The 13320-nt window shown below is 36.7% G+C and overlaps 1 protein-coding gene and 1 pseudogene across 1 annotated transcript; one reads left to right on the forward strand and one right to left on the reverse strand.

The window, feature by feature from the left end:
- The first annotated feature begins 4111 nt into the window (after positions 1 to 4111).
- LOC145113335 (4-hydroxy-tetrahydrodipicolinate reductase 2, chloroplastic-like) lies at positions 4112 to 5990 on the forward strand (annotated as a pseudogene).
- Positions 5991 to 10020: 4030 nt separating this feature from the next.
- Positions 10021 to 12813, reverse strand: ZAP1 (zinc-dependent activator protein-1). The gene is made up of 5 exons (XM_079052330.1): positions 12571 to 12813; positions 11181 to 11891; positions 10861 to 11002; positions 10618 to 10764; positions 10021 to 10519 (listed from the first exon to the last, which is right to left on the reverse strand). Exons 2-5 carry the CDS (start codon positions 11818 to 11820, stop codon positions 10291 to 10293), a joined length of 1158 nt encoding a protein of 385 aa, XP_078908456.1. The 5' UTR covers positions 11821 to 11891; positions 12571 to 12813; the 3' UTR covers positions 10021 to 10290.
- Positions 12814 to 13320: the final 507 nt, after the last annotated feature.

Below are 13320 nucleotides of genomic sequence, written 5' to 3' on the forward strand. Positions count from 1 at the left end.
CACGACTGTAGGAGTGCCACTACAGTTATGGGATCAGGGAAGCAATGGACTGTATGTGATTGCTTGTGGTATAGAGCTACCATTGGTTAGGTAGAAATCACTTTTAGCCTTGGGTTTGGTGACGTCAGGATCCGACGTATGGAATCGACCAGTTAGATCAGAGGGCCACTAGGGCCACAGTGACAAGATAACTAGTAGCAGCTAGTTCTAGAGAAGGATTTCGTTCAGAAGTCATGTGAGGCGACTAAGTAGGATTCCTTTGGCTCCGCAACCGGGCCGGAACCCGGTACTTCAGATGATTGGCGAATCAGTTGAGACCAGGAAGGCCTAGATAGATTTCGGGAAGCAGCCATGTGGCAACATACTGCTTCAGGCAGTTCAGTGTTCGTATAGTTTCAGTGTTTGGGCAGTGTTAGTAATTGTGTTTAGGTTGCAAGTGCGGGGAGAATAGCTGGTTGAAATGGATAGTGACAAGTCACTCACAATGGAAATAGCTGAGCATTGGCCAAGTATAAGTGAATCACAGGGATAATGGAGTTGTGATTCTGTTTCTAGTGGGAGCCTTGAGTTATCAGGAGATGGGTAGGCAGCTGAGAGACAAGAGGACCGGATTCGGCAATAATGACCTAGTATGAGTGGTCTGTCGGGGATTCAGAGCATCTCGGGACATCATAATCCAGAGGAAGTAGATGTGAACTTGTTGCGAGGGATTAGTTCGCCTGTAGATGTTAGGGCTTTGTGACGATTGGTCACAACTACCCTGAGAAGGTTAGGGTGCGCCCAGGATGGTGACCATGTTACTTGAGTGGTTAGCGTGTAAGGTATGATAAGGAGTGATTTCGAGGACGAAATCTAATTTAAGTGGGGGAGAGTTGTAACACCCCGTTTATTAAATGAATAAATATATAAAGTTGATGAATGGATAATAGCCCTAAATATGAAGTAGTGCAGCAAGAAGTTAGAAGTTGGGGGTTAGAAGTGTGAGTTTCAGATTAGTTTTGTAAGTATTTAAGAAGGCAGGGACTAAATGGTAATTTATGGGACTTAATTTGAAGAGATTTTGGGAGCTAGGAGCTGAATGGTAATATATGGACTTCTTTTGAAAATAAATTGTAAGGGAGGGGTTGTTTAGTAACTGTTGGATTGACTATGAAAAGAATTGTAAGATTAAAGGTGTAATAGGTAAATATAAGGGCTGTTTTGAAAAGGTTTTTATGGAAGAGGGGCTAGTTGTGTTATTATGGGAAAGAGCATTGGAGGCGTCGGGTATATATGCATTACTTAACCCTAACCCTAACTGGTAGCACCAGCCGCCACCCCCACCTTATCACCGCTCGTCCAGCCGCCGCCTCCGTGAGACTATCGTGAACCGCCGGCGAGCCCCCCCTTGCGACTCCGATGACGGGTACCGAGGCTGCTGTTGCGTTATTCCTTCATCCGAGACATTTGTCGCTCTTCTGCTTCCAGTCGACGATGAAGGTGGGAGCCGTAGGTCGAGGAAAGCCGCTGAAGCTCTTGGTGTCGGCGAGAGAAAGCACCACCAGGAAGCGAAGTTTCGTGCGTACTGCTGCCGTACTCTCCTTCCTCTGCTCTGTTGTCTCGTGTCGTCACCGTCCCAAGTGGCGGACCATTTTATTCTGGCTAAGCGTGTGCCACCGAGAGGAGTGGTTGCGTGATGTATGCTTCGTGTGTGTAGCGGCTGCAAACTCTCTCTCTTCTCCATGATTTCTGGAACTCACCGTCTCCGATCGCTACCAACTTCCGCCGTTGGCTGCCGCCTTCCCGTTGCCACCAGCCACCGTGGAAGGTGGCTGTGTGCGTGTGCTGCTATGAGTTTGGGTGTGTGATGGCGTATTGTGTTTTAGTGTGTGTTGTATGTAGTTTTGTTTAGCCGAAAAGCCGGGAATATCCACCGCCACCACCGTGAGGTGGTGGCTGCCGCCAAGCGCCACCGCCGGCCACCATGGTGTGGCTGTGTGTGTGCGTGTTAGTTAGTGTGTTTGTGTTTATGTTTGGATTAAACATTGTAATTGTAATTAGCTTTGGTTAATAATAAAAATAATGATAACCACCACCGTAAGGTGGTGGCCGCCGCCGCGAGCCGCCATTGACCACCACTACCCGAGGTGGTAGTGGGTGGTGCCCCACAAGCAAAACCCTAATGGACCTAGCCAAAACCGTAATGGGCTTAAAGATTAGTTTTGGGCCTATTGGGCCATGTTTGAGTGGAAAACCCTAATTGTGAGTAATTGGGCCTTAGACTTATTGGACCCACTTTTGGGCTATTGAGATTGGATTGTGTATTAAGCCCAATTTCTCCATATCATTTATCTAGTAGAGTAAAGGACTTAATGGATTAAGTCCTTAATGGGTTAAGTAAGAAACACTTAACCCTAGTTATCATTTTATGTGAAACCCTAATTTCACTTGGGCCTTAAGTTGGGCCTTTCTATTGGGTTTTGGTAATTGGGCCAATAATGGGCCATCCAAAAATGATTATACGGACTAGAATATTTAGATGGGCTTTGGGGTAAGGCCCTTATGAGGGTTTGGGCCCAATTTAGAAATTTGGGCCATAGATGGGTCATAGTTGGGCTTTGATCCCGAGTTGACTTTGGGCCTATGGATTGGGCTTTGGGCTTGGGTAATCCAAGCTAGGGATAATGTAGTAATTATCCAAAGTATGTATTTATAGTTATGTAGTGGAACCCAATTATTAATTGGGTGTTATTTTGATGTTGACAGATTCAGGAATCTGTCATCCAGCAGCTAGGGTTTTGTCAGCAGGGCTTCAGCAGTGTGAGGTGAGTTTCCTTTCCAGTAGGAACGGGTCTACGGCCACAATGTCAGCCCGTTTAGTTATCAGTAGTTCCGGACTTCAGTCTGATGCAGTAGTTCAGTGTGCTCGATGTCTGTGTGATTCAAGCATGTCTTTGTGTTATGTGTTCCGGACTTCGGTCCGATGCAGTATGCAGTATATGTGTTTATGCTAGTAGTTATGATTATGTTATGCTATATTCACTCAGTTTCCGGACTTCGGTCCGATGCAGAGGGCAAGGCCCTGGTTAGTTCCGGACTTCGGTCTGATGCAGAGGGCAAGGCCCTGGTTAGTTCCGGACTTCGGTCTGATGCAGGTTCCAGAATTCGGTCCGATGCAGAGGGCAAGGCCCTGGTTAGTTTCGGACTTCGGTCCGATGCATTTTTCGGACCTCGGTCTGATGCAGTGGGCAAGGCCCAGTATGTGCTTTATATGTTATTGTATGGTATGTGGTAGTTTGGGGGAGCTCACTAAGCTTCGTGCTTACAGTTTTCAATTTTGGTTTTAGGTACTCGGTTTTCAAAAGAGGAGCTCGGGAAGATTGCAGTGCACACACCATTTGTTCAGCCTGGGATGTTTATACTCTGATATATTTGACAGTTGTTATGATATTTTGAGATACGTTGTTTATGATTCTTATATGACGTTTGATGAATATGGTTTTATTACTGATTTACAACGAAATTTTCAGACTGTGTTTTTGGGATATTACATATGTGGTATCTTGGGGAACTCATTAACACTACTAGAAAAACAGCCTTTTACGACGCGCAATTTATGATACGCATTGATTTTCGATACGCAAAAGTGTGTGACCTAAAAATAATGTCATCTCTCTATAAATTTTAAAGATTTAGGACGTGCATTTTTGCGTGACCTTAAATTAGTGTCTAAACAAAAAAAAACACGGAGGGTGCCTATAATAAAATGTGTATCGTCTGAGGGTGTCGCTTTATAAATTTTAATGGAAACGCGCGTTCCATCCTTTAATAGTGGGGGGGGGGAGGGGAATCAAATCCTAAAAAATTAAAAACCCCGCCTTCCTTTTTCTTCCTTTCCCTCTTTCCTTAATTATCGACGCTCCTTCCTTCCCCTTCCCGACATTGACTGCCGCCTACTTCTTCCCTCGCACTTCGACCATCCATCGTTACTTGCCATTCCCGGTCGTCGACATCGATCAAGGCAAGCACGCCACCAGCCGACAACCTTCACTCTCTCCTTCTCCTTTTCTCTGTAAAAACCCTAATCCGCCTCCAGCACTACCAATTTACATTTGAGTATGATTCTAATGAGATGATCGGTTTCCCTAGTCGCGTTTTCATGAAGAAATTTCCCACATGCACACCAGATCTTCAAATTGTTGCAGAAGGGGACGACCCACGTGTGATTTACGCTGAAAAATTCAACTTTGGTAGGTGTCTCAACCTCCCTGTGTTTGAAATAGATGGTGAAACATGCTTGGGTGTTGTTGAGGTGGTGACGACTTCCCAGAAAGTTAACCTCCGGGATGAACTCGAAAACATCTGTAAAGCTCTTGAGGTCTCTTTCTATCTTCTTTGATATTAAGGTTTCTGCATTTATGGCTCGATCGTGTTAGGTTCAGTTCATTTACATCATGCTTTTTACTTTCTATGGCTCAGAACACCCTGTAGTTCACCATCCAAAATGTAGGAAATATGTTGTCTAAGTTACTGGAAATTGGCAGACTATGCAAAATGGAGCAGAAACATAACACAAAAGCCATGTGCAATGCATTGACAAGGTTATTTTTGTCATTAGTTAAAAAGTTGAGATATTTATATGATTTTTTTATAATTAGTTAATGTATAAAATGAGTTTGGTTTCAGGTTGATGCTAAGTTGAGAGCTGCAGTTGAGAAAGAGGTTGGTAGGATAAGAGGTTTGGTTGGATTAGCTTTTTCCAGCATCCTACCTGAACAACATCCTGATCTCATCATTGTAGACTTCACTGTAGCTAATGTTGTAAATGGTAAATATGTAATTTTATGATATACAGAGATATCGAATCATTTACATGTTATCATATTGGTTTATTGAATTCACCATGTTATGTTATGCAGATAATTTTGAATTGTATTGTAAAACTGGAGTGCTTTTTGTGATGGGAACTACTGGTGGAGATAGGGATCTTTTGTATAAAAATGTGGAGGAAGCAAAGCTTTATGCAGCCATATACCCTAGAGGTGTTGTTTCTTTTTACAAATTTGTCCTCTTTTATTTTCCCAAACATACCTTTAATTTCTTATATAATTTTTTAAACATCATTTTTGTTTTTGAAACCAAACAGGTGTTGGAATCTCATCAATCAACAAAGTTGGACACATCTGGAACAGCAAAAGCCGTCATCTCATGTTTCCAGAGACTTGGAGTTTTCTTTGACTTAGATGAGGTATGATGAGGGCATTTACGTCTTTTGCACATATGAGAGATAAAAATTTCAAATTTATTCACATCAACATCTATCCCAGTCACAGTCCACCAAACGCAGGACAACATGCTATGTTCTGTCATGTCATGTCCAGTAACCAGAAATACAAATTCATATATTCATATTCATATTCATATTATTATTATTATTATTATTATTATTATTATTATTTTAATTTTGAATTATCTTTCAACATGAAATCAAGTACAATTGATACGAGATCCAAAACAACATATTGAATTGGTTGGTGTTCCAGAGGAGCATCTTAATGGACATGCATTCCATATGTATCATCTCACATCTCCTGATGGAACGTAAGCTTTTTATTTTTGATTCATATTATAATCAACTAATTGATTTTGAATATTTCTCTATGAAAAATCTTAATTTATTGTTATTATTATTTGTAGAGTTTCATTCGAGTTTCAGCACAATGTTTGTGGGAGATCAATTTATACAGAGGGTGTATTGATGCTGCACTTTTTCTCGCTAAAAAAGTGCTAATTTTTATTTTTTTAAATAATCTTCATACCTTTAACTAATGCTAATTGCTAAAAAAAAGAATGACAAAAAGTTTGTAACAAAATAATGGTAATTGATAACAATGTAATATTTGTTACATAAATCATGTAATAATATATTGAAATAAATGCAGATACAATCAAAAGCAGATAAGAAGATATATGACATGATTGATGTGTTGTGTGAGGGTAGCATGCATTGAGAGATGATAATAAGATTATGAGTTTATTAGATGAGGTTTTAGGTATAAATGATCTCCAGCAAGGATTAGGTACTCTAGAACATTGTTCTCTTCATTGAGGGTTTACTAATTCCCCTTGTAGGCATGTTGGTTAACACTCATTTGTATTGCTCCTTGTAGGTGTTCGGTGGTTCATAAAGGGTTGGAGGTTATGATTTTGCTTCATTGAGGGTTTACTAATTCCCCTTCTAGTTTTTTGTTTGCTTTGATATCATCTTTTCTATTTATGCAATTGTAATGTCATTTTTTTCTTCAAAATTTTCGTGGTTTTAGTTAGAATAACACTTTATTTTCTAAAAAATAACAAAACAATGATTTTTTATTTTAGCTTTAGTTGAGTTTTGTATTTACATGTAGTACAAAATTTTCATATAACAATTCATTCCATTTCTAAATTTCTATATTTCAATTGCCTGTTTGTTCCATTATTCCTACATCTCATTTCATTTTAACCAGTGTTTATTCCATTATTAGAAAAACAGCAGTCCATGTAAGAAATAGCAGAGATTTGATGAGTACATATATACTCAGATGATGCAGGAAACTGGTGGTCAGCTTGATTTGTAACATCTTGTATTCAAGAAATAGCAATGTATTTTCCATAAAAAAAATTAAAAATTATATTCTTTGAAAAATTTGCTAGATTGGTAGGTTTAAAAGTAGAATGTCTTAATAAGAATTAATTTTAAAAGTAGAATGAAAATGACAAGTGATTTTGTGTTGTGTTTACAGGGTTGATGAAAGCGAATAGCTCTGGAGTTAGAAGAGGAAAAGAAAGCTCAAGCTGGAAGAGATAAGATGTTGCAAATGCAAGTGTTGCATTCTTCATTTCAATTGTTAGTATGAAAGACAGAGTAGATTAGATGAATGCAAATTTATATACTGTAAGAAATAGAATTGTATGACATTAAATTTTATGCAATGGATTGTATTTTTTGTATATGGTATTTTATTTCTATTATGAGACATTAAATGCAAATTTAATTTAAAAATTAATAAATATATAAATATTTTTTTTAAACATTAAAATTTACGATACGCAAAAATGTGTGTCATCTTCATTTATGACATGGCCTTTCTTGGCAGGGGTTTTAATGATACGCATTGCGTGTCATAAATGCGCGTCGTAAATGCGTGTCGTCTATAGACGACGCGCAAAAGCGTGTCGTCTCTCGTTATGACAGGGTCTTCCTTGACGTGCATTTGCGCATCGTCTGAGCGTTTTACGACACGCATTGCGCGTCGTAAAAGGTTGTTTTTCTAGTAGTGTAAGTTTTGTGTTTACAGTTGTTGATTTATATGTGGCAGGTACTTCACAGGACCGCGGGAATGCGAATGTCTAATTGTACACACGCGTTGGGGAATTTACTATTGGGACATGTTTATGAACTATGATAATTAAGATACTTGTTGTTTTGGGATGATCTTGTATTTGATAACTTGGTTGTGAAACTATGATTTTTGGTAGTTTAAAATCGAAAATTTTGGTTTAAAATTTGAGGTGTTACAAAAATGTTATCCTGAATGTTTTATTTACAAATGGTTTTCTGTATTATTTTTTTTTAAAATAGGACATTATATGATAAGAATTTATATAACATTTCACAAAAAGATAATAAATTAATTAAAAAAAAACTTTTAAAATGGCCTGGAAAATATTTATGATAATATTTTTGCAAATATTTATGATATTTTTGTTGTTAAATAAAATTAGTGAAAATCTAATTAACAACTATACAATAAGCAATCACTATGATCTTCTTACAAATACTCATTTATAATAATATTTTTTCAATATTACTTTTTTATAATATTAGTAAAAATATATTGCATATTTTGTTTATAAATAGAACTCCACGTTATTTTTGTATGATACATTTGAAAAATATACATTTGAATGTATTATCATGTTCACATGTAACGAATTTTACTAATTTCATTATACTTTCATTTACTTTTACCGAATTTTATTATACATTTATTTTTAGCTACCAAACAATTGATAATCTATCGACATATGATAAGAATAGAAACAAAAGTTCATTAATAAGAAATGTAAAATGCTTCAAATATTATATTTATCTTTAGTTATTTAAAATATTGATTATCATCAATTAATGTTTAACTAAACCAGTGAGACCATTTTAATAATAATGGTGCATACACAACAAAACCATTAGGTATAGACTATAGAGAGATGTTAAATTCAAGTATCGTGCCAATAGGATCATGAGATAATTTGGAATAGAATCAAATTCATCCAATCCCAACGAGCCTAAGGTTTTGGTGAAGTAATTAAACGATAAACCGCCCACCTATGATGTCTACAGGGTGTCCCTTTCGATATAGAGATGGCCCCTATGGAGGTTATATAGATCATAGCTCTTGAAAATAGTGGCCCATTGATAGAACATAGAAGATGAGCCCCACCTAGAAACTATATAGATACATGACTTTAACCCAAATCCAACAATGACATCATGAGATATAAAGACAAACTAATAAACCACCAACAATCCACCATAGACATCCAAGTGTTCTTGGTTGATTTCATAAGTTGAGACTTGAGAGTAATGTGAGGGTGTCATCGAGCTTGTAGTGTCCAAACATTTAGGGGTATTTGGATTGTGAATTGTTTTTGGTCAATCCAACTCTATCAAAGGATTTTGGAATGTTTAATCTTTTTGACTATTAGGATTTTGAATCAAAGTGGAATTTGTTTTCCTGATAAATTTTTGTTTGGTTTGTAAATCATTTGAAATGTATATATAAACTAAAAGTGTAAACCTAATTAAAAGAATTGACAATTAGATGTCTAAAAATCTAACCTTCTAAATACTAACTAAAAGTTAATCAGATGTGATACTACGAACTAAAAGTGTAAACCTAATAAATATATGTTTAGACAAACCCCAAATACAATATAACCACAAAAAAGATAACGAGTGTTTTCAAGTTAGTGAAAAAATCGAAGAATCCAAAAATAAAAATATTGTTGGGAGCTTTTAGTGATGAGGGTGAAGGGTAGTAGTGAGTTAGTGAAAGGCGAAGAGGGAAGTTGAAGAACAACGAAGCTTCTTAGAGATGGGAGGAGACATGAAAGTCAACGATGTTAGCATTGTAAAGATATCAATTTTGGTTAATTAGGATTTACATAAGATTGACATGGATTTAGGTTGACTTCAATACGAATTTGGAGGTAAGAGTGCACACTCATATAAGTTGATCTAGTATAAACATGATGGAGGACAGGGTTAAAGGCAACACACATAACCATAGTATATTAGAGTTCCAAACAGTTGAAAACTGGGGTGTACCTATGCTTTGAACTAATCTAACTCATTTCTATACTAGAAAATAATATACATGCGTTTCTACACTCCTTGACATTTTTACAAGCTATTCAAAACTAAGTCCAAGCTTCTTGAAACGGCTACACTTCAGACTCATACTCATACATATAGTTCTTTTAGTTATACACTTGTGATTACAGTTTTTCAAAAGAACTAAGTAAAAGGTAAAACTTCAACCTACCACTCGTGGTGAGAACACATACATTGTGGTTATATACATGTGCATAGAACCAACAGCCTTGGAGTATTCTGAGTTTATGATAGAGTTCTACATGAAAACACTCACTGGCGAACAAACTTTATTACTAAATTTTTTGGATACTTTATCGATGCAATAAAATTGAGAGATTACATTCCCTTTTGTTCTCACGCTGATATACCAAGGATTACATTCGTCTCTCTCTCTCTCTCTCTCTCTCTCTCTCTCTTATACATAGAATCATCTGATGACAAACCCTTTAGTTTTACCCACTTCATTTTTGCAATGTGCCAAAAATCAGTATGTTATCAACATATAATCAAATGATCACTCGTTTATCAAAATTGTTATATTATTATACGCATTTGGTTCAATTCTTAACCAAACAATGGATTTCAATTTCAAATCCTTCAATCCGAGGTCATAAAGTCAAAAGAAATAAAATATAAGAAGTGGTTCATAATATCTATAGCTCATCCAAATCATCCGATCTTTAATCTGCCAATCATAACAATTTTTTATGGGTAAAAATAAAATATAACAACACTATGTGACTTGACTACCATGGAGAAGACCTAAGGGTAGAATTCAATAATAATAATAATATATTTAAAATAGACAACCGTGGAGCAAAACCAACACACTAAACTTCTTACTTTGGGAATAAGCATTAAGCAACACTACAATGGTAGGTAGGTTAGAGGCTGACTCAGTTAGCACCAGATTCCACCGGTTGAGGCCTTGACCCGTCATTGGAATCAGCATTTCCGGTTCCAGTCCCGATTCCGGAGATGTTTGGAGTAACATTCCGACCACCAGCCGGGAGATCATGATCATGCCGCCCCTCGTAAGTTGTAATCACCACTTTCTCATCATGGGCTGCCCTCTCCACATGCTTCTTTGCTGGACAACCAGCACTTGAACACCGATAATAGCTCCTGCATAAATTAAATTATTACTAGATAAGATAAGATATAAAGATATTAAAAAAAACAAATAAAGTTAAAAAACTTTTTAATAATGTAATGTTTGTTACCTTGGATTGACATTTCCTTTGACTAATTTCTGACCATATTTGCGCCACCGATAACCATCGTTTACAATATCAACTGCACTGGTTGTGTGAACAACTACTCGAGGCTCACAGTTTGTCTTGGTTGAAATCCCTTCATTCTCTCTCTTCCTGAAAAACATATAACAAAACTCGATATTTAAATAATTTTCTTTTTTTTTTTTTAAAAAAAAAGTATTAAGTAGTGTAGTGCATTCATTAACTTACTGTCTCTTGGATTCTGATGAAATGTCATTATTACCCTCGCTTCGGGAAACTGCCAATTCTTGGGAATTATCAGGTACTGGAACCAGTTGAAGCTGATTGGTCTCGGGTTCATGAGATGTTGCAGGGTGGACTGATGAATGGTCTTCACATAACATTTTATTATTTAGTAAACAAATAAAAACTAGGGTAATTTCCTAAAAAGCCATTACTTTTTTTTTATTGAATAGAGAGTGATGTTTCCAAAAAATGGGCCAAAAGATAAGGGCTTTCTTGGAATTAAGACATAAAACTTTATATAGGTTTGACTGAATAGTGAATACCTTCAGATGTGACTAGAGAAAGCTCATCAGATCCTTTTGACTGAATAGGCAAAACAAATGCTGAGCCTTTAACAAGAGTATTTATAGGCTTAGGATGTTCATGTTTCCATAAATAATTTATTTCTGTGATATGCCCATCATGTGAATGTTCCACTTGTTTTCTTGCAGGGCAATTACCAAATGTACATTTGTAATAGCTTCGAACAAATGTATTCCCTTTTACCAGTTTTTGACCATATTTTCTCCAATTATACCCATCCCCTGTAGGTTTCTCAGGTAGTTTTGAGAAAGTTATACCTTGGTCAGACTGTGGTGTAGGGGTAAGATTGTCAATGTTGCGTCTCAGTGGTAATTTATCCAGCCCTTTTTCTGGCCTTATTGCCACAATATAATTTTCTTGATCAGCTTCTGATATAGAACCAGGAGGTGGAGGAGTTTGTTGTGATGTGTTAGAGGCTTTTTTGGGTGTTAAAGGTGGTTCTTGATTGGAATTTGAGACATGGGTCCCACTATCAGAACTTGGGCTTTGATGCATGTCATGTGTAGGCTCCTCTGGATTCCTTTCTTGATTAGAGAGTGATGGCTGCTCTTTAGATTCAGGGACAATTGTCAGCTGTAAATTGTTGGATGTGTTGTCCATTATGGTAATTTCACTTCCATCTTGGTTGCATTGTGATTCAGTTTGTTGGTATCTTCACTTGGCTCTTGAAACTATCGAAAAAAAATAACTAGTTATTTATTTGAACTTGGGATTGGGATTGGGTATAAATATCAATCTAAAAACACAAAAGGACTACCAATCTAGAAATCATAATTCACTTTCCAAAAAGGTCCATGTTTTCTTCTAGATGAACCATATCCCTTATTTATAGAATGATTACAAGAAACAACTTTGAAAACTGCAGCTCACTAAAAAGTAATTTGATAATAACACAGCATATCAACGAAATCAATGACTCTGAAAGGTAGCCTGACACCATAACCATACTGACCGATCAACCGATTAAAATATCAGATTTTCAAGCCAACAATAATCCCAAAAATCCAGACGACTGGACTAGGTTGAACAACGTAACCCCGATGTAAAGTATCAGTAAAGACTTAAACCCTAAACACGAGTATAAAATTCTACTCGTAATATTTCTATAATCAGAAATAATCCAATTCAAAACCTAGTTTATTTTTCTCTACCAGAATCGGCGAAAATCGAAAATTACAAACTAGATATGAAACCCGAGGAGGTCAAACCTTTTAAAAGTCAACAACATCAAACTGAATCATGGACTTACAGAGTTTTAACTGAATTACTAGTCTATCAGGGCTAAAATCAAAACAAAGCAAAAAAAATAACTAAAACAGCAAAATCCTAACCAAAACCCTAAAAAGATACCTTTTTGGTTGAATTCAGCGTGCCAGCGTGAAAATCGGAGCCGTCGATCACACCGGAGCTACAAATCGTTGCCGTCGAGCTTGGTGAAAGCGTTGGAGAGTGAATTGTTGAGTAGAATCGAGCAAACTAGTTTAGGAAAAAGGGAAAAGCGATGGATCGAAGGGAGAAGGGAGAAAGGAAGTGTTTGTATGTGGTGGAGTGTAGGGAAGAATCTGATGTGTTTGGTTGGTAGTTGGATAAGTTACATCAACTTCCCCTATACTTCTTTGATTAATACAACTTGTCCCTCATTTATTTAACACATCTAAACAAAGTTTTCGCCGGCCCCAAATGAAAGTTGTACTTGTACCCTTTAAACACTAAAACATCAAGAAAAAAAATTGATCTCTTTGTTAATAGACAAAACTTCAAAAATGGTCTCTGTAGTTTTCGAAAATCTGAAGTTTAGTCCCTAATTTTTAAAAACCTCACAGATGGTCTCTGTGGTTTCAAAACTTTTAATGTTTAGTCCTTCCGCCTAACTCCGTCAGCTTTCTACCGTTAAATGAGGGGTATTTTCGTCATTTCAACACCCAGGGACCATTTATGAGGTTTTCTCTATTTAAAAAATAATAAAAAAATAATAAAATATAAATATTTAATGTAAAAGGCTCTCTCTCTCTCTCTCTCTCTCTCTCTCTCTCTCTCTCTCTCTCTCTCTCTCTCTCTCTCTCTCTCTCTCTCTCTCGTTTAATCAAACAACTACTGTTT

Source organism: Lactuca virosa, chromosome 5 (assembly GCF_052849685.1).
Source record: "Lactuca virosa cultivar CGN04683 chromosome 5, Lactuca_virosa_CGN04683_v6, whole genome shotgun sequence".
Lineage (NCBI taxonomy): Eukaryota > Viridiplantae > Streptophyta > Magnoliopsida > Asterales > Asteraceae > Lactuca > Lactuca virosa.

Coding starts and splice junctions, on each gene's coding strand:
- ZAP1 (XM_079052330.1), bottom strand. CDS start 11,820: ATGGACAACACATCCAACAATTTACAGCTGACAATTGTCCCTGAATCT. Junction 11,003..11,180: donor TTCTCTAGTCACATCTGAAG/GTATTCACTATT, acceptor TGTTATGTGAAG/ACCATTCATCAGTCCACCCT. Junction 10,765..10,860: donor TCATCAGAATCCAAGAGACA/GTAAGTTAATGA, acceptor TATGTTTTTCAG/GAAGAGAGAGAATGAAGGGA.